Here is a 21,915-nt window from a genome sequence, read left to right as displayed (position 1 = left end):
ACTGAGGTACAGAGCTACTTGCCCAAGGTCACACAGATAATATGTGGCTGAGCTAGGATTCAAACCAGGCAGTCTGGATCCAGGGTCCATACTCTGGACCACTGTATTATACTACCTCTCAGATGAGTCACCTGTTCTGTTCCCTGAAATTCTACTATTATTCATTCATTTCTTTAGTACTTTAAGAGTGTGATCTTCCAGAACTTCATTGGAAAACACAGTGCCAAGAAGCTTTCCCAGAAACCTTGAAGAGCTGTCTTACCACAGGTATGGTACAGACCATCTCTGTATTTTACTGTACTTGGTTTGTATACATGTCTATGACGTTCTCAATTGCAGAAATTTTGTTTCAGGCACTGTGCTAGGTACTAAAGGATAGAAATATGAATAAGATATGGCCCCTGACCTTGGAGAGTCCCCAAGCCTTTTATAACTCTTGTTTTTTTTTTTTTTAATTAATTAATTTATTTTTTATATTGTTTTTGGCTGTGTTGGGTCTTCGTTTCTGTGTGAGGGCTTTCTCTAGCCGTGGCAAGTGGGGGCCACTCTTCATCGCGGCGCGCGGGCCTCTCACTATCGCGGCCTCTCTTGTTGTGGAGCACAGGCTCCAGACGCGCAGGCTCAGTAGTTGTGGCTCATGGGCCTAGTTGCTCCGTGGCATGTGGGATCTTCCCAGACCAGGTCTTGAACCCGTGTCCCCTGCATTGGCAGGCAGATTCTCAACCACTGCGCCACCAGGGAAGCCCTATAACTCTTCTTGATGGACACATTTTGTATTTAAGACCAGGGCTGGAGAGCTATAAGCAAAGAGTTACATGTGGGCATGGAGGACAGAACAGTTACTTCTGATTAGAAGGGGGTGATATTTGAACTGAGGGTAAAGGAAGAGGAAGATTTCAATGGGAGAATGAATGAATGAATGAATCCCTTGGGAAAATAAACGGTTTGTGTTATTTTTATGGTACAAGAGGAAAAGAATTAGATTTGGCACCGTATTGGGACTTCAAGCAAATGACTTCATTTTTCTACACTTCAATTTATCCATCTGTAAAATTGGACTAGTAACCACTAATTTCCCAGGATTTGTTTTAAGAATTAAATAAAACCATGTCTGGAAAAGTTCTTTGTGTGAAATGCTAAGTGCCATAAAGATATTAGGTATACTTATGCTTCTTAATCCCTCTTGTACATTGTCTCTTCAGGATCCAATACGACAGAGAACATTTTCTGAGAGCTTGCTCTGTGTCAGGCACTTTCTGGATACTATTTCATTGGCTGTCCCAATGATGCTAAAAGGTAGGTATTATTCGTATGCCCATCCTACAAATGAGGAAAAGAAGGCACAGAGATCTTCAGCTGTCTTACTCAAGGTCACACAGCTATTAACTCCTGGGGCCCTGATTCAAACTCAGGTGGTCTCTCAGCGCCCCGATGAGAGACTAAAAATGTATTAAAGATGCTCTCAATCTGGCCCAGTTTTGACACGTCCTTCAGCTGAGAATGGACAGATGTGGCAGGTGACCCACCTCTGATGAGACAGATCCAGACCTTTCTCCTTTACGCCCATCAGCAGGTCAACTGAAAATATGGTTAATTGTAAGGATCACAGAACCTGAAGTTTCTTTTCCCAAACACTTTATGCCTTTTACTTAAACACTGATTAGAAGAAAAACTAAGGCATAAAAGTTTTAGAGATTTCACAGGATTTTTCAGAAAATGGAATAGGTGAACATTCTCCTGGTGAAACCTAGCCTGACAAGGTCATTGTTAAGGAGCACAAAGCCAACAGCGGGATAAATCAGGAAAATGAGATCCAACATGCAGTCAAATCAAGTGGTATTTATCTATATTTTAAAATGGCTCTCTAATGTTTTTATTTCATTGGTATGAGAGTTCCAATAGAACCCTAAAGCGATTATATAGAACACTAGAGCTTTTTAATAGCTTCTAACTTAGCAAGCTACGGTAATTTAAAAGGAAGTGGATGAGATGCTAGGAGCAGGGAGAATTCTGATGAAGAATACAAATGTGTTCTTGCTACATTGCTTCTGCCTCTTTCTGGGGAGAGGCGAAATGCACACAGGAACGTGATGGAACTTTCCAGTTGGTGCTTTTGCATTATCAGGAAAGAAAGTGTTTATGAAAATGAAAATTACTGATAATTACGTGTGAAAGCCTGCAAGGGAAAAAAACGGAGAAACGGTGCAGAATCTTTATTTATATCCAGGGCTGAACTCCATTGGTGGGAGTGGAAATTGGTACAATTTTTTGGAGGGGACTTTAGCAACGTCCTGACACTTTGACCCAGCAAGTCCCCTTCTAGGAATCTCCTTTTTAGCAATACTTGCATATATTCCAAAGCTCTATGTAAAAGGATGTTCACTGTAGCATTGTTTGCATGTACAAAAAAATGGCAATAATCTATATCCATCAACATGAAAATGTTTAAACAAATGATGGCATATCCATATTTTAGAAAATTTTGCTAATAAATGGAATGAGATAGATCTATATATTCTGATATGGAAAGGTGTCCCTGATATTTTAAATGAAAAAAAGCAAATTGCAAAAGAGTATCTATCATATGCTTCCATTTTAAAATGTTTTTAATGTTCATATATTCATAGAAAAATATGTGGAGGAATATGTACCAAAGATTACCAGTGGTGATCTCTGGGGGATGGTATCCATATTTTTGTAATGTTTACATTTTTATGAGTATGGATTACTTTTGCAAAGAGAGGGGGGGAAAAAAAGCTGAATTATTTCCTCAAGGGAAGAAAGAAAAAAAAGAAAAGAAATATGCCGGCAGAGATTTATTCACTACCTTTAGGTGAAAGGTTTCAGTGTAATTCCACGGTGAGTGCATCTCAGACTCTGGCCATCGGGGCAAGGGTAGTGTTTAGTCAGAATGAACAAAAATGCCTGTGTTCCCAGAGGGAGACTGAGCCGCACTGTGTCTCCCTTCTGCCGTCCTCTTTCTGGCCTTGTGGTGGCCATGGCAGCTGCTCCTCAACCTTGGTTGATGGAGTAAAACCAGCTGGTTTCCCATGCCCTTCCCTTGCCTCACAAGCTGCCCACTTTAGAAGGCTCTGAAACAGGGTGGTAAAGAGCTCGGCCTTTGGAGCTCAGGAGCCCTGGGTTCAAACCCTGACTTTGCCACACTCCTAACTGTGGGATTGGGGAAATCTGCTCCTCCTCTTAGGTGGTCTGTTTCCTCTTGTGAAAAATGATAGTCTAAGAGAACCTGCCTCAGGGGTCTTTGGAATGAAAAGAATAGATAAGTATAGAGAATGCTTGGAATAGAAAATAAACAATTGTCACTTATTATTATTGTCCTATTGATCGATCCTTCCTTGGTAGAATCTCCCATCTGTCTTCTGCTTGATAATCTCCTACCCATCCTTTAAGGCCTGGCTCAAATGCCATCACTGCAAAATCTCCTCTGGTCTCTCCCTGCACATCCAGAACTGATTGACGCTCCCTCATCATAGGTCCTGCAGGGCACTGGGTACCCAGCTTCACCACCGCACGTTACATTCTGGGTTTGCTTGTCTGTCTCCTCCATAGACCCTGAGTGCCTGCAAAGCAGCATTCCTAGTCATCTTGATCCTCAGCACTAACCTCAGAGTTTGAATTCCAATAATCATTTTTCAAATTGAATTAATCCCATCCCTGCCTCTATCACCCCAGGCCAGGCAACTTAATTCACAATGAAACTATGGTAACAGCTTCCTAACTGGTCTCCCTGCCTCTCTTTCCCCACTCTGATCCAGGCTAACATTTGAGCCTGACAGGCCCCTGCTCAAAACCCTTCAAGGACCGAGTGGAATTGTAGAACATGGAGCCAGATTCTTCATTCCAGTTTTGCCACAGGCTGATGTGATCCCAAGCACATTGCTTTCTCTAACGCTTAGCTGCTTCATCTGTAAAATGAAGGCAATCACTTCCTCCCACAAGGCAGTAGAGGGAACTCAATGAAAAATGCATGTGAGTGCATCACCGTTACCCAAATTTAGCTATTACTACTTCTGTTATTGTTGAGAGGACGTGATCATCAGGGAAGAAGGGAAGAGTATCTGAAAAGTCTCTGTCTGGGGACTCAGACTACATCCTGAATGGCCCTGTGACCTGGAGCAAGTTTCTCTAGTTATACACAGAGAGGTGAGCTCTTCACCTGGGGTCCCGTTTCCACCAGAAACTGCATTTAAGGTGCCCTTTTTTTTTTTTTTTTTTTAATAACATTTCCATCTTTCATTTTTTTTTAATAAATTTATTTATTTATTTATTCATTTCTGGCTGTGTTGGGTCTTCGTTTCTGTGCGAGGGCTTTCTCTAGTTGTGGCAAGCGGGGGCCACTCCTCATCGCGGTGCGCGGGCCTCCCACCATCACGGCCCCTCTTGCTGTGGAGCACAGGCTCCAGACGCGCAGGCTCAGCAGTTGTGGCTCACGGGCCCAGTCGCTCCGCGGCACGCGGGATCCCCCCAGACCAGGGCTCGAGCCCGTCTCCCCTGCACTGGCAGGCAGGCTCCCAACCACCGCGCCATAAGGTGCCCTTTTGTGAGCCCAGTCCCCCAAACGAAGGGGCAAATACTCCTCCCCATCCTTAAAATTAAATACAAATATCAGAGAACCTTGGTGCAGGCTTTTTGTTATTGTTGTTGTTGTTTTTGTTTTTACCACTTATGGAACACTTTCATACCCATTATCAGATTTGAAAAGGGGTTTAATGGGAAGAAGACACAGCAAACTCTTAACAGTAATAATCTCTGGATGGTGGGATTGGGGGTGATTTTAATCTTATTTGTGTTTTCCTAAACCTTCAAAATCTTCTGCAGTTTTAAAGCTGCATAGAGACATGGTTACACACGTTGCGAATGCAGTAAATGCCACTGAATAGTAAAGTGTACAATTTTAGGTTATATGAATTTCACCTCATCAAAAAGATCGTCTGCAATACTACACGCATGATTTCCTAGTCACTTATTAAAATGTGGTTTGAGGCGAGAACAAAAAAGAATTATTAAGGTTCAAAAGCAGTTCAATCAGCTGTTACTTTCCCCCACTCATGTCCAGGTCACCGTCCCAGGCTGCCAGCCTGCAGTGCGCTCCTCCGACCACCAGGGGTCTCTGCGAAGGCCTCGCGTCCCCGCTCGCGCGCGAGCGCCTGCTCTTACTCTTGCGCCTTCGGAGCACGTGTGCGTGTAGGAGGCGTGGCCCGGGGTGGGCGCTAGACCAGCCTGACCGACGCCCACCCGGTTCCCTGCCGGGTGCCTACCGGCCTCGTGTCTGACTGGTCTGCAGCCCCGAGTCCTTGCCGGCTTCTCCACTCCCCGCCCCCGGCTCCAGCCTTTTCTCGTCTGGGCCGGTCTCCGGCTTCCATCTCCCACCCTGAGCGGGTACTCGTTCCCCGCCTGCTGTCCTCCAAGGGTCCCTGTCTGAGCCCCGGCCCCATGGCTCTTCAGGCTTTGCAGAGCTCGGGGGTGGCCTTTCGCAAGATCCTGTCTCACTTCCCCGAGGAGCTGAGCCTGGCTTTCGCCTACGGCTCGGGGGTGTACCGCCAGGCGGGGCCCAGCTCAGACCAGAAGGTGAGCCCGGGCCGGCCCCACGCTGGGAATGTTCTCACGAGTTCCCTTTGCCTTCGGTCCCTCCAGAGCCCTAGAGCTGCCTGTCTGCTCTGCGCACTCCACGTATCAACTGGCAAAGTACAAACCGTACAGAAGTGCTCCTAGTAGAACGACAGCGTGAGCTGAGTTTTGAAGATACGTAGGAGTCAGCTTAGGTCTAGAGCGGGAGGTGCAATCATGCGGAGGGAAGAGCTAATGCGGGGACAAGATGGAAGAAAGGAAAAGAAATATTTGCCAGGAGCTAGTTCAGTGTTCCCAGCCTTGGCTGAACATTGGAGTTTTCTGGGAAGTTTAAAAAAATACTGATATCTGGGTTCCAACTGCGGAGATTGAGATTTAATTGGTCTGAGATGAGCCTGGGCTTCAGGAATTTTTAAAACTTCCCAGGTGATTCTACTACGCAGCCAAGCTTGAGAATCACGTCTCTGGCTGTAGGAGAAAATACAAAATGATTCTTCTGACTTCGGGAAGCTGACGGACTGATTGTAGGGTCAGGGGATGTGCAGTGACGTTAACTAACAGCAGAAGTTAGTGATGACCAGTATATTTGCCCCTGCTCAGGACATTTAACAAGAGTCTGTTTAGGGCTAGGCATTGTTCTCTTCGGAGTTGGCTGAGCACAACAGTAGTGAGGGTACAGTTTTCCTTGTGATTGCAGTTTTTTTTTTTTTCTTCTGCAAATGGAAAAAAAACTTTGCTTCCAAGGTGGCGACGAGATTCAAGACATAGCAGACAAGTGGCAGGCAGATCTTTTTCATTTAAATGAGGCTTTTAATTGACTTTGATACAGCTTTTGAGCTCTTGCTGAATTAATGTAAAAGGAGCAGGAGTCTAGATAGAGATGTTTTCTGTCTGTGCAACTCGTGTTCTGGACTGGGTTTCTTTAATAAATGAAGGAAATGGTAGTGTGCAGTTTGCAGTAGGGCCTCGTGGATTTGGACACCTGGCTGTAATCTGTCTTTCAGTTAACCTTCATCTGTTCGCTTCCTGGTGAGGCCGTCTGTACCGTTGCTTGGAATTCCTGTTTCCCACCTATACTAGTATTTAAGTAATAGTTTTCCTTAAATTGACAGCATATGAGAAATTACAGATTTGGGGCATATAGTTTGGGCAACCTAATTGTAGTTTGCAATAGGCTAGTTATTTTCTTGTAACATACATTAACATAAATTTTTAAAAAACATGTCCACCCCAAATCTTAAGTATCACCACTGATTTGTGGATCACACTGTGGGAAACTCAGAACAGGCCTTGGCCTCCTGATTCTATAGCCGCCTCTTCATTTTCCTGTGTAGATTTTCCTTTGAGCAGACCTGGAATTCCCTCCAAGAAAGGGTCCTTCTTTTTCCCTCACCCTCATTCCCTACAAGTTAACAAGTAAACTCCAGCACCTAAGTCTCTCCCAGATGAGCCCCTGCCCTCAGTGCCTTAGTGGCAGTTAGCCTCATGTGGTTTTCCATCCTTTAGTCTCTCCTCCTCCCTTTCTACTGCAGGAACACTTCTTAGCATGGCAACCAGCCTCCCACTCTGGTCCCATCTCCCGCCACTCCCCTGCCTGCGTCCCATTCCAGTCCTACCGGCTCTCATCTCCACAAGAGTGTTTTCCTCTAACAGTACTCCCTCCCTTCCTCAGGCCTCCTAGTACTTCACCAAGCCCACTTAACTCTTGCACATTCTTTTAAGACTCAGACTTATCAGAGTCTGGAAGAATATGAACCTGTAGGAAAATTCCTCCTTCTTCTCTGACCCCATTCTGAGTGAAGTTAGTGCATTTTGTGTTCTCCTACCAAGTCCTTTTGCTAGCAAACTGTCTATTCTCCCCAGTAGACTTTGAGCCCTTTACCTCTATCCCAGGACCTATCAGAGCTCATCAGGTGCTATCAGGTGCTCAGTGAGTGGTTGGCGAATGGGTGAGAGTTAAAATAACATTTCCCTTTACATAACTTTTTATAGAGCTTGTCCATATGGTGTTATTTGATCTAGGAGAAAAGTAGAGCATGTTTAACTAGATTTAGGTGAAAGACAGTGTAGCATAGTGGTCCAGCACAGAATTTGGAACCAGATTATGTCTGTCACTCATTAGCCATGTGTCCTTGGGCAAGGAACTTACTCTGTGCCTTGGTTTCCTTTCCTATGAAAATGGGATAATGACAGTACCTACCTTGTAGGATTGTTATGAGGCTAAAAAGAGTTACTATATGTATAATATATAAAGTGTTTAAAAGAGGTCTGGAACATCACTTCACTAAGTGTTACTGTTATTATGTACATTGACAAAAACGAAGCTCAGATTGGTTCCAGAGACTTGCTTAAGTTTCTGATGACAACCCTGGGTCTGCTGTTAATCACAGCAGCATAGAGTCTTGGAGCTTTCCGCTCTGCCTAGGTGCCTTTCTAGGAATTAAAACTAAAATTATTCTCTTTCCTTCCCCTCCCAGAATGCCATGCTGGACTTCGTGTTCACTGTCGATGACCCTGTTGCATGGCATTCAAAAAACCTGAAGAAAAATTGGAACCATTACTCTTTCCTAAAAGTTTTGGGGCCCAGGTTTATCACCACTGTCCAGAATAACTACGGCGCCGGGGTTTACTACAACCCATTGATCATGTGTGATGGGAGGGTAAGTGACAGCGGGCCTTTGTCTTACTTGGGTGGTTATTAACCTTTGTTAATAGAATACCAGCTAAATAAATGCGTTCTTACAGTTAGGAAATGTTCACACTTTTGCTGGATGAAGGTGGTGAATGTGACTGTTTTTATTTTTTGCCTTTGGCCAAATTTTTTCTGGTTCTCAAATTTTAGTGTGCATCAAAATCACCTGGAGTGCCTTTAGGACCCACAGATGGCTGGGTCCCACCCCCAGAGTTCCTGATTCAGTAGGTCTGGGGTAGGGTTTGAGGATTTGCGTTTTTTAAAAACTGAGCGGTAATTGTCATATAACATTGTAGTAGTTTTAGGTGTGCAACGTAATGATTTGATATTTATATATATATAGTGAGGTGATCACCACAGTAAGTCTAGGTCACATCCATCACCACATGTATTTACAATTTTTTTTTTTTTCTGGTGATGAGAACTTTTAAGGTTTACTCTCTTAGCAACAAAGATTTGCATTTCTAACAAGCTTTCAAGTGTTGCTGATGCTACTGGCCTGAAACAAACTTTGAGAACCACTGGTTTGGGCAGTGGGAGGAATAGGCAGGCCCACTGTGGATCAGGGTGGAAATTAATCTTATCTACATACAGAGGGGCAGACACTCCCAGAAAGAAGTTGGAAGTGAAGAGGGTATCCTAGGAGAGGGTTTCATAGGTAGATGGGAGCATGTGGTGCCTCTTGTTGCCATCGGGTGGGTGGAATTTGATGAGGGGTATTGGAGAGCAGGTGAGAACCCGGATCCCAGCAGAGGGTTGTGTGACAGCAGGAACCCTGCCCAGGCGTCTTTCATATGGAGGGCCCAGGCTCTAAAAGGGCTTCCAGGAACTAGGCAGGACCCCAGTCTGAGAGGACCAATGGGGAACTGAGTCAGACGCCTCCTAGAGGTCAGCTGGGCTGAGGATGACTTGCTGTGCCAGCTTTGCTCCCTGCTGCTGATGGCTTAGAACAGTCATCCTGTGATGTACAGACGAGTCACCTGAGGCTCTTTTTGAAATGCAGATTCTCATTCAGTTGGTCTGGAATGGAGCCTGATATTCTGCATCTGGTGATGCTGGTGCTACTGGTCAATGGACCACACTTTGAAGGGCAGGAGGTTGGAGTACTGACTTGAGAAGGATTCTGAAGACCTATCTGAACGTGGCAGGAATGAGTGCTGTCATTGATTGGTGACATCTTTGGGCCATACATTTACTTTTCTGGTTAAGGTCCCATCCGACACCACCTGTGGTTTGCAGCTGAGGAAACCAAGGTTCAGGGAGAGGAAATGACCTCCCTAAGGTCTTGCAGCTAGTTAGTGACAGACCCATTACCTCTCAGCTGTTACGCGCCTGCAGCAAGAAGGGCTGTCTGCAATACTATGGCCAGAGTGGAGGGAAGAAGGTTATTCAGCCCAACCTTGCACATCCACTCTAGTCCTGCCAGACGCGTAGCTTTGTTCTTTCTCTGTATTAATATTATGCTGAGCCGATCTCTAATTAGTAGTTTCAAATCATATTACAAGCTCCAGTAACCCAATGTTTGGGCATAATTATGTGCCAAAGGGACTGTACTTTTTAATTGAAATTCTTTAGCTACTTTTTAGATATTTGCAGCCTGAGAAGGCTGTTTGGGTACTGAAGTTCAGTGAAGTGAGTCTGAAGATATTTGTTGAAGCAAATGGGATTTCATAACCTGGAACAACTGCATTCAGGGTTTGTGTGAATTACTATTGAAATGAGCTTGACCATAATTCCATGTGTTCAGCACTGATAAAGAGGTTTTATTTTTGAATGTTGCTTTGTGATTATAAAAGTGTTTGAAATAGTCTATAGTGAAAGAGAAATTCACCATGTAAAGGATGTCAGTGAAAACGTTAAAGAAAATTTCTTGTGCTTTGTAATGAAACAAACATTGGAAGCCCAGACTGAAATTCAGGGACCTAGTTTAACTCTGCTATCTGTGGTGCCATCTTGGGCACATCATTTATTCTCTCTGAGCTTCAGGTTTCTTATTTCTCAAATGAGAAACGTGAACTATATTATCACTTCTTGAAGTGTCTGTGGTGAAGGACTAGTTTTTTTATTTCCAGTCCACTTAGAACCAGTACCAGACAGCCTCTAAGAGCCACTCTGCCTCTAACGTCACAAGAACCTGAGTAAAAACAGTGGTCACTTCACCTCGAATACCTGAGGAAACACACAGTCTTGGAAACTAATCCTTTGCAAAAGATTTTGTGGAGATGTGTACTTTTACAAGGTAGGCAGTTTGAGTGGCTTTGGAAATCAAGCTTCTGCTCTGGTCAGAAATTTATTTTATTTTTTTATGTTTTGTACTTGCATAAGGATCAGTGTGGTATTTTGCTATTTTTCATGCCCATTTCTTTTCTTTTCCAGCTTATCAAATATGGCATCATTAGCACTAGTGTTTTGATTGAAGATCTCCTCAACTGGAATAACTTATACATTGCTGGACGACTCCAAAAACCGGTGAGTGAGTGTTTTATTAGGGATGCCTCTCCTCTCTGAACCTCACCTTCCTTTGATCTTTGTGATTGCGATGACATAGAAATGAGTTTCACACTCCTTTCCCTCCCTACAGAATTTGTTGCCAAACAGTATCCAGGTATTACCTACCCTGCTCCCTCCCTCCCTCTCAAGATTCTCCAGTTGTCTGAATGGATCAGGTTCAGGGTCAGTCCGTTTGGCCGGGGAGGATGGCAGAAGAGGTGTCCAGTGCCTTGGTGGAGCCTCTGTCAGCCTCCCCAGATCGCCGCCTCTTCTGGAATGCAAGGGCCATGGGGCACTGTTTGTCCAGTGATTTGTCCCAACAGTGCCTGGGACGATGCCTGGCATGTAGTACGCATTCAGCAAATATTTGTTGAATAAATGAATGAGACAGGTCATCATTCTGAGGCGAGTGGACTCTGATCCCCTTTATTCTCCGCCTCAGGCCCTACCCTTGTCTGGGGCGTTGCTGGAGGAGGCTGTAGGGGCAGGTTTCTCCTCCGGCTTTACTAGAAATGGAAACAAACAGAAAACAGGAAAAAAGTCGAGTGGACTTGAACTTTTGACTCGCATTCGCAAATATCAGGTTTCTTCTTTTTTGCAGTTGTAGAGTCTGTTTTCTGAGAAGGGGTATTTTCGTAGTTTAAGAACTATTTGAGGATTTCCCTGGTGGTCCAGTGGTAAAGAATTCACTTTCCAATGAAGGGGACTCAGGTTTGATCCCTGATCGGGGAACTAAGATCCCACATGCCGCAGGGCAACTAAGCCCGCGTGCCACAACTATTGAGCTCGCACGCCTCAACAAGAGAGCCCGCGTGCTGCAAACTACAGAGTCCACATGCTCTGGAGCCCGCGTTCCACAACTAGAGAGAGAAAACCCACATGCCACAACTAGAGAGAAGCCTGCACGCTGCAATGAAAGATCCTGCATGCCGCAGTGAGGATCCCACGTGCCACAACTAAGACCCAGTGCAGCCAAAAAAATTTTAAAAATAAAATTAAAAAAAAAAAAGAACTATTCGCAGTTGTCACAGTTGCTAATCTCCCAGCAAGGAAGAATTTTCTCTGTGCTGTCAGAGGGTCTTGGGTCCCAAAGAGCATTCAGGAATTTTTCCCAAATGCCTCTCATGGGTGACTGTGCTGCTCCTTTTTTGTCAGCTGTGGCAAGAAATTAGAGAAGTGTATACAGTCCTAGCTTACTTGGTTGTGTCGTAAAATCTGTTGATGTATGTGGGAGGTTCAGATTCTCTTGCCTTGTATCTGGGCTTAAAGTTTAACAGCGTAGGTCATTAAGACATACAGAAGCATTTGATCAGGGTGATAGTTTACATGGGTACATCCATGTGTAAAAATTTGTCAAGCCATGCTGATTAGATTTGTTTGCTTTACTGTACAGTATATAATTTTTACTTCAGTAAAAACACGTTTTAAGTCTGGAAACAATAGGCTTACTGATTTAATTTCATATTTATGTAGATGAATTTCTCATTTCTAGGCTGGATAACTAGTAAGCCTCATAATTAAGCAAATAAATGTAATTGGAAATTTGTAGATATTCCTTTTGTTTCCAAGTTTCTTTTTAAATATACAAAATATGTAGTTTGATGGGAAGATTAATGAACGTGGAATTAGAAGCCTTGGGCCTTATTCATTCCTGCTACTTATTAGCTATTTATGTGATCTTAGGCAAGTTGTTTTACCTTTCTGAACCTCAGGTAGTTTCTCTGTAGAATGGGAATAGCAATCCTTGCCCTGCCTACTTCACAAAGGTGTTGAAAATTGGAAGCAGAATGGTAATGCTGGAAAGGACACAGGTGTTTTAGAATCAGACAGAACTGGGGTTTGGGTCCCAGCTCTGACACTCCCCAGCTGTGTGACCCTGCACCAGTGACTTAATCTCCGTGGGCCTTGTGACACCCTCACCTGGGGACAAGGCCAGTGACACCGACCTCAAAAGGTGTTTGAGAAATGCCTAGATCTAAAATGTCCGGCATCTAGTAGACACTCAGGAAACAATCTTTCTCTTCTCTCTGTCCTCACCTGTCTCAGAGTTACTTTGAGATAAAATGAGATATTGAATGTGAAAATGTTATATTATTCTCTGTACTATGTTTTGTGCTTGGAATAGTTCAAGTTTTTTTAGAAATAGGCTGTAGAAAACTATAATGCCATGAAGTCTCAGAATGTAAGCACTGGAAATGACTTCACATTTCATCTAAATGTCATGTATCCTACAAAAATAAAAACATCAATTCAAGGCAAGTAGTGACAGCTGCACTCAGATCATACAAAACTGCATTTCTCAGCTAACTTGGAGAAGAACATGTTCTTTATAACAGTGACTGCCCCTCAGACTTATTAAGAAGCTTCTAGCACAAGAAAATTAAACAATCTTAAAAACCGTTTGAGGTGTTGAACATGACACGATTTTAAAAAATCAAAAATCATAAATGGGTGAATTAACTCTTCCACCCACACCTGCCTCCAGTTTCCCTTTCCCGCAGAAATCACTGTTAACTGGAGAATTCTTAGGATAACTATCTTTAAACTAACTATTTTTACCTCTAGGTGGCAGCAAATATTAATCAAACTCGATGAAACGAATCCGATGAAAAGAAAGGGTTGGTAGCATTTTGGACAAAAATAATGGGTGACTATCTTAAGAAAGAATTGTGAGAATGAGTGTGAATTTTTTGTTTTTATGTGTTTTAAACCGAGTTACATTAAATTATATTGTCTACAGCTCTAAAATTATCTTCTATATTGCAAATAGAGTAGAATTTCTCAGTCCCTAGCAATTTAAGTCTTTAAAAGGAATATGCAGAGGATATATGGGGACTCTCTGTACTTTCCATTTGGTTTTGCTGTGAACCTTAACCTGCTCTAAAACATAAAGTTTACTATCAAAAAAATATATAAAGGAGTACTTTGATTAAAAAGATGGACATTTCTGGAAAAAGTTGAGTGCACATTAAATTTCTACCATACTTGACCATTACCTTACCTCGTAATTGAGGAGATAACCCATTTTTACTTCTAGCGCAGCTTTGAGTTTGAGTTATTTACCAAGCAGTTTCCCAAGTCAAGAAACATGAAAAGTATTTAATAGAGCCTTGTTGTGGCCAATCTTTTTTTAAGTCAGAAGAAGTCTAAAGTAGTATTTTCACTTCTCTAATTTATTTAATGTAAGTTGGATTTTTGTATTTCATGTTGTTTTGTATTTCATGTATAGATAATATGGCTTGAATTTTTAAAGCATTCACATTGGCAAACAATGGTATTTTGCCACCTTGTTAAGAGGATTTTAATTTATTTTAATGTATTCATTCCAATATATTTTCTCTTTTACTTGCTAGTCATATAGCTTTTTATAACAGGTTTACTGAGATATAATCACATACCGTATAATTCAGCGCTTTAAAGTGTACAATTCAGTGGTTGTTAGTATATTCACAGTTTGCAAGCATCACCATGTTGTAACTTTGTTGATTTACTTTTTTGTAGATAGTAAAATCCCAGTGGTATAAAAGGTCCCTGAATGGGACTTGGAAAGCCTGGCTTACTAGTCTTGGCTCTGCCCGGCTGAGAGCAAATCTTTGGACTTCTAGCCTTGGAAATGAAAAGATTAAGCCATTCATTTACTTATTCAACAGACAACTAAGTTTTTTTCTCTGTGCATGCCAAAAGAATTTTTTTAAAAAACCACATTGCTAGCCTCAAGAGCCCATAGTCCAACAGGTAGATGATAAGGTTTTTTTTAATCCAGCTCAAATGTTCACTGTTTCTTTTTGGTCCTTAAGCAAAAATTAGCCTTTCTGTTCATTTGGAATGGAAAACTACTTCAGGAAGTGTCATTTGGTTAATGGTCGAGTATTTGAACACGAGGTAGGACTGTGTTCTTTGTGACTATAACTTCACTCTTTGCAATTCAAGCTCTGTCTCCATGTGACTATTATAGAGGAGACCACATGTGACTTTCTTTTTTTCTATCTTGAAAGGTACTCACAAATCTCTCAAGTTGGGCTTTTGAAAGTCCCTTCAAGTGTTGCCCCTTCCTCTCTCCAGTAAAGATTTTCCCCTTGGCAGTAGTGCTAATGCTATATCTGTGGTTCAGTTTGGGGCATTCCCAGTAAGATACAAACAGCTATTCACAAATCTGAGGACTTTCTTTTTTTCCCAGGCCTCTCTGGCAGTGTCCCAAGAGTTCACTGGCTTTTCACTCTGAACAACAAATAACAGTGCTTCTGAGACAAGTTCCTAGTTCACCTTACACTGGAGAACCAGATCAGCACAGTAGCAGAGTCTTCTGAATTGACATTTTTCCTTTGAGTAAGGATGCTTTTATTTTCACTCTCTTAACCTTAAGTAGCAAACAGACTGCCTTTTTTTTTTTTTTTTTAACAACCTTACGTAGACACTTTCTTGGAGAACGAGGGTATTTCATTGAAAAGGAAAATTTCCCCAAACTTACTCTTTCCTTTGCATCTTTGTTAGTATCTCAAAATAACTTCTATTTTCATTGAGTTTCTGTAAAAAGTTCCCCCACCCCCCCCCCCACACACACAAAAGAGGGTGAAGAATTATTGAGCAGGACCTGGTGAATGAGGATGAAGAATAGGAATTTGGAAGTAAACAGGCTTCACAGGCTCACTTCACGAATCCTGGGTCCTGGTACGGTGTGCCACTGTTCCTCGTGGGGAGATCTTTTAACCCTCTGGGCCTCAGTTTCCCCGTTAGTGAGATGAGGAGGTTGCCCTCCTAGATCCTTGATTCTGTATAGAGTGTAAGGCTTGGGAACGTTATTCAAGGAATAGACATAGGAATTATTATAGGACCTTAAATTTTGTTTTAATCATCTTTCAAAATTAAAAGTTAACAAGAACAGAATGCATGAGGTTAACTCAAAATATTTAGAGCTGGATTTGCCAAGTACAAGGGTGTTACCCTGATTTTTGCCATCAACTCATTATGCAACCTTGGGCAGATCATGCTTCTGGACTGCTCCTTGCTTTGACTATCTGCAGATGTTCGCAATAGTACTGAACTCACCCAAGTGCTGCAAGGCTTAATTCAGGGCCATTAAGTCCTTGTAATTAAGAGGGAGGAGGCAGTAGTATGGAATTAAGTAGCTTACCTATCACATGAGAGGTTAGTACATTATAAATATTCCCTTAAAAAAAAGTAGGGACAAAAGGTAAAAGACAGATTTTAGGTTCTTAAGCCAGATTTATAAAATAGGTATGTTTTCTAATATTGCTTTTCACAATTAATAAAAAAAAATTAGCGAAGAAACTGTACTTGGGGATATACATCATTCCTGTCTTTCCTTGCTATCTAATAAAATTTTAGTTTGGAGTTTCTCATACTGTATGTGTCTTTTATGTGCCATCTGAATTTTGTCAGAAATTATCTATATTTGATAAATAAAAGGCAATTTAAGCCCTACTTTCTAGAACACGAGAAAAATGTGGTGACAGCACTAAATGATTTAGAGATGGTGGTTACATTTCAGATACATGCGTGTCCTTATTAGGGATTTCTAGACCCTTTGCTTGTTGAGAAAAATCAATCAGAAGCAACATGATAGTTTAAGATTATGTCAGGAGTGCAAATTGGCACAATCGCTACAAAGAGCGATTTGGCAATTCTAGTTCAAAGTAAATATATACCTTAGAGCAGTGGTTCTCAAAATGTGGACCCTGAACCAGCAGCATCAAAATTACCTGGGAACCTGTTAGAAATGTACATTTTCAGGCCTCATCCAGGCCTACTGAGTCAGAAACACTGGAGGATGGGCCTGATAATATGTGGTTGTTTTTTTTTTTTTGGCTGCATTGGGTCTTTGTTGCTGTGCATGGGCTTTCTCTAGTTGCGGTGCACAGGCCTCCCATTGCGGTCGCTTCTCGTTTTGGAGCACAGGCTCTAGGCGTGCGGGCTTCAGTTGTTGCGGCATGTGGGCTCTGGAGCGCAGGCTCAGTATTTGTGGCACACAGGCTTAGTTGCTCCGTGGAATGTGGGATCTTCCCGGACCAGGGATCAAACCCATGTCCCTTGCATTGGCAGGCAGATTCTTAACTACTGCGCCACCAGGGAAGTCCCATAATATGTGGTTTAACAAGCCCTGCAGGAGATTCTGATGCTTACTAAAGGTGAGAACCCCTGGCTCAGAGAAACGCTTGCGTTGTGCACCAAGAAACACACAAGGAATCTCACTTCAGCTGCGGCTTCAGATGAAACATCTCGTTTAATCTTCCCAGCAACCTTATAAGCATTCCTTATAAGGAATGATGCCCATAGTCACAGAGCTAGTAAGAGATGGAGCTAGGACTTGAACACATTCTCTTACCTGCAGTGTAGTCTTTAAAACCAATCAGAACACACTGGAGCAATTTGTATCTTGATGGATTGGGAGAAGTCTGCAGTCTTTAAAACGAATCAGAACACACTGGAGCAATTTGTATCTTGATGGGAGAAGTCAAAGACAGCAGATTCTACTATAGCTAATTTTCTTTCCCTTTTCCTTAGTCACATTCAAAATCAGCTCAAAATAGAGCATGACCTGCTTAGGTTATGTATGGTTAAGAACAGAGGTGAGTTCTAAATAAAGAAGTAAAATGCCTTTGTCCACCATAAAATTAAGTGAAGAACAATGAGATTAAAAAATTAAAAAATACTAAATTTCCCAAAGGTCATTTATTCCATTTTGTGCTGACTTCTTTTTCAAAACTCATGTTGAGTTTCCTCATTTAAGAACAATATTTGTTTTTCTTTCCTATGTCACGAGTTCTCTGATTTGAACTTAAAACAGGAGACTCCGGAATTGCTTATTAGAATAATATTTCATGTCAACTGGCCTAATACTCAAAGATCTTCAGGGCTAAGTGTTTAGGACAGTTTCAGTGTATGTATAAACACATAGATTGGGCAATACTCCTCTTCTGGAATTTTTCTTCTGAATGTTCTGCTTTTTCCAGGTGAAAATCGTAGCAATGAATGAGAATGTCACTCTCAGGTCAGCCCTGGATAAAAATCTGAAGAGTGCTGTGACCGCTGCTTTCCTCATGCTCCCCGAAAGCTTTTCTGAGGAAGACCTGTTTATAGAGATTGCCAGACTCTCATATTCAGGTCAGTAGGCTTCATGCCCGTACTTTCTACAGGAAGGAGATTCGCTGTTGGAAGACTGTGCAGGCCAGACACCCCGCCCCTCGCCCTGCCCTGGAGCTGCAGCAGCCGAGGCTTGAATCCCACCACTTCTTTGAAGGTCGATGCAGGAGTTCTTTGATTTGCCTCCTTGCCCCCAGGGTCTCTTCCTTTCCACATCTCTACATAGGGTAACCTTTTTGTTGTTGTTATTGTTCAATTTTATTTTGAAACAATTTCAAAGGTACAGAGAAGTTTCAATAATGATCCAGAAAACTGCCATATGCCCTTTCCCCAGAAATGTTTCGCCACACTTGTTTTATCATTTTGTATCCGTGGTTTTCAAAAGCTAGTGAGCAGCAGAATCCTCTGGAGGGCTTGTTAGAACAGACAAGACAGCTGATCTGGGAGGTCTGGGATGGGGCCCAAGAATCTGTATTTCTAGCAAGTTCCTGGTGATTCTGATGCCCCTCCCAAAGGGATCCCACTTTGAGAACCACTGCTCCCTCTGTATGTGGAAATACGCCATATTATATATTTTTTTCTGAACTATTAGAGAGTAGGTCACAGATATCACGTCCCCTTTAGGCCAGATACTTCAGTACGTGTTTCCTAAGAACAAGGACATTCTCTTACATAACCACAGTACAGTCACCAAATTCAGGAAATTTAACATCAATACAGTACTTCCGTCAAATTGATGATCCTTATTCCAAATGTTGTCAGTTGTCCCAATAATGTCCTTTATACTATTTTTTTCCTTCAAGTACATGATCCAGTCAAGGATCGTATATTGTACTTAGATGCCATGTCTCTTTTATCTTTTAATTTGTAATGTTTCCTCAGCCATTCTTTGTCTTGCATGACATTCACATATTTGAAGTCTGCAGACCAGTGATGTTGGTGCCCTGACAAGCAGCCTTTTCTCCTTTCTAAGCGAACTCTGGGGAGACTTTTGAAGGTGAGGCAAATACGCTGCTTCTTACCAAACTTGCCCTCCTAGTGTGAGTTTCCACTGATGGTCCTTGCTTGAGCCAGTCTTCACTATGATGGGCACAAAGTGGAGACTTGCCCACTCTGTCTTGCCTCGCATTAAGGAGAGCTTGCCCTCCTTCCCCATTCATCTCTTTATTTATCTCACTATTAACTTCCTTTCCCCTTAAACCAGTTGTGCTCCTCAGAGATGTCAGGGCGCAGGGGAGGCTGAGAGGGCGGAGCCCGACCCCTCACCGCAGCCCACTGATCTTTTTAATGTGTTAAGGGTCCATGTAAAACTCCGTTTACAAAAAAGTAGCCTGCTACTTAAAAAATAGTTTGAAAACCACTATCTTAAATAAATATCCACTTTCCCAACTTTTAAGTATGAGTCAAAGAAGTCTATACCCAAAAAATTGCAAAGGCAGTTGACTTATTTTCTGAATCCCTGTACAGATAAGATTTCATGGAAATGCAATGCTGAAAGAGACCTGAAAGGTCTTGTTCTTCAGTCTTTTTCCCAAAATGTGTGTGCTGTGACCACAGCTGTCATTGCAGCACGGCCGAGAAAGGAGGTGACATAACCTTGGTCTTGGTTGCTTCCAGCTTCTCATGGCAAAGGCAGGGGAGCAAGCGTGGCGTGGCTGCCTCCAGGATGAACATGTGGGGAGGGCCTCTGGGTACCTCCCTCCCCACGCTCCCCTGTGAGACAAGGGGGACCAGAAGCCTTTTGTCGACTTTGTGGGAGAAGATGTGGAGCCGTTCTCTGCTCTGCCCACGTTGTCAAGATCAGCATAGTGTTAGGTGGATTCCAGTTTTCTGTAAATTCAGAACACTGACTAAAGACGTTTATCGAATCTTATAACTGCTCCCACCTATTTGCAGACTTTAAGTCAGCATTCAAGCTGCTCTCAGTCTTGAGCTGAGTGTTGCTCTGCCTCCTGGAAGGACTGTGTCTCATGCTCCTGGTTTCTCCTGTTGTTCAGTAAACACTTGTTGATTCATAGCAGTAGCCTCCTCTGTTTCGCTTCTTCTATAATATTTATTAAGGGCTGCTGTATAGAGACGCTGTTCCAGACACAGATAAGGAGGTCAAAGTAGGCAGATAGATAGTAGGTAGGTGGATGGATCATTTGTTCCTATATTCCATTACTGAATCCTCGTACTGCAGCCCTGTTTGTTCAACACATGTGTGTTGTGTGTCTTCCCTGTGGCACACACTGTGCTAGGCCTGGGTGCACACTAGCAAGTGTGACGCGACTGAAACTCCTCATGGAGTTTCCAGTCTTTTAGGGAGAGGCAGACAGTAAAGAAGCAATAAGGCAGTTTCAGATCACGCTAAGTGCCATGAAGAGAAGAAAATATATCAGGCTGAGGGTAAGGCTGTCTCACAGTGGGTAGTCCAGGAAGGCACTCTGAGGTGGTGACATGGAGCGTAGGTGGAAATAGTGACAAGGAGCCGGCCCTGGGCTCTTGGGGGAAGAGCTGGCGGAGGAAGCGGGCTGCTCCCCACAGCCGGGTCTCGCGCCTCACTGTGTCTGACTCCAGCCCCTCAGCCTCCGGTCACTTCCATTTCTCATCTCGCCGCCTCCTGTTATTTGTAATTGCTTAACCCAGATTTGGATCTGAGAATTTGGCCAAGTAGCCTACATTACTCATTTCAAAGAGGTTGGCTTCTTTTTCCTGCAAAACTTAGGACACAATACTTGGCAAATCCTCTCCAGAGGGACTAATTCCAACACTGTGTAGTCCCTACCTTATGAATGAGACGTTTTCCAAAAAGTCTTCTGTAAGCCAGTTGTTTAGACTGGGGATATATTTTCCCATTGAAACAACATTGTATATGACGGTTGTTCCTAAGCCAGGACACAGTATAATTAATGCTTACCTAGCCCATAATATGATGGAACTATACTAGGAGGGTGCAGATGGGGAAGGATCTGGGCCCTGCAGGCAGGTGTCCTTCATAGGTATGAGAGTTGCCCCAGGCGATGTGTTGAAAGGCAAGCTTTTCTACCTGCCTTTCTTAGGCTTCTGAGAACCCAGTATCCTTGAATTGATCAGATTCTATCCCTTGGGCAAACTACCTAAACCTCCGAAGCCCTCAGAATATTCCAGACTTCAAATTACCCACCAATCTATTTTTATTTCCAACTTAGACATTTATTTTCCACCTGGTTCCAGTTGAGAGACAGAATATGTTGTCCCTAACCTGTGAAATTCAACATTTCTCCCAAGCGGGGTTGGGAGGGACACAGAAAAAACAGTGTCTCCGTGTTATTGGACACGTTCCTGCCAGTAACTACTGGCAGAGGCAAGATCTGCCAGTATTGCTAGTAGTAATAATAACCCCTATATTTTATGCAGTATTTAAGGATCACTTTAACTGCCCTGGGGTCAGTATTTATGGCATTATTGTTATAAATGATGGTGAGAAAGGAGTAGGTGGATGATGAGAGCCTGTAAAATTGGGGAGGAGAAAGCTTTCTCATCCTTCAGTTATTCTTAGAAGTCAGCATTTAAGTATCAGAAAAGGAAAACCAAATGAACTTTAAAGGGCCACCTTGAACATTCTTATGGAAGTACAAACTATTAAAATGACTAATTTTAGGTAATGATCCTGGTTTAACATTTATCAAGTGAATCAGCGTCGCATAACTTATGAAGAACTAAAGCTATAGTTTCTGCTGTAAAGAACTGCACATTAATAAACATATACAGTCATGGTGAGTCAATGGTAGATTTAAAAAACAGCCCATGTGGAAAAGGCAGGGGAGTGTGAAAAGCATGGCTTGTTTAGGGAAGAAGGAGCAGATTGACGTGACTCAGGTCCATGGCTTACGGCAGGAGAAAGTCTCATTTTTTATTGTGTACCAGGAATGACTCTCAGTACTTTTGATCTAATAACTAGCTTAATCCTCACCACAACCCTTTGACTGGGTACTCTATTATTGTCGCCATTTAATAGGTGAGAAAACCAAGGCCCAAATCTGTCTCAGGTCAGTTGTCTGGTAGATTAGTAGGTGGTGGAG

The 21,915-nt window shown here is 42.7% G+C and overlaps 1 protein-coding gene across 7 annotated transcripts in view; it reads left to right on the top strand.

Moving 5' to 3' along the window:
- Nucleotides 1-5,194: 5,194 nt before the first annotated feature.
- The window catches only part of LOC309639020 (phosphatidate cytidylyltransferase, mitochondrial), a 264,790-nt gene continuing 248,069 nt past the window's right edge, over nucleotides 5,195-21,915 (top strand). For 2 of the 7 annotated variants that reach the window (XM_082415730.1, XM_082415731.1), the window contains exons 1-4: nucleotides 5,195-5,589; nucleotides 8,067-8,249; nucleotides 10,658-10,750; nucleotides 17,743-17,893. In XM_082415730.1, the coding sequence (XP_082271856.1) occupies nucleotides 5,455-5,589; nucleotides 8,067-8,249; nucleotides 10,658-10,750; nucleotides 17,743-17,893 (562 nt within the window). In that variant the 5' untranslated portion in view covers nucleotides 5,195-5,454. Of the gene's footprint in view, nucleotides 5,590-8,066; nucleotides 8,250-10,365; nucleotides 10,521-10,657; nucleotides 10,751-17,742; nucleotides 17,894-21,915 lie in introns of those variants that run through there. The other 5 variants (XM_082415726.1, XM_082415720.1, XM_082415725.1 and 2 more) reach the window with 5 other exon arrangements.

Source organism: Balaenoptera physalus, assembly GCF_965194825.1.
Source record: "Balaenoptera physalus genome assembly, chromosome: 11".
Lineage (NCBI taxonomy): Eukaryota > Metazoa > Chordata > Mammalia > Artiodactyla > Balaenopteridae > Balaenoptera > Balaenoptera physalus.
Note: the sequence above shows the minus strand (reverse complement) of the source record. Positions and strands in the feature narration are given on the sequence as shown.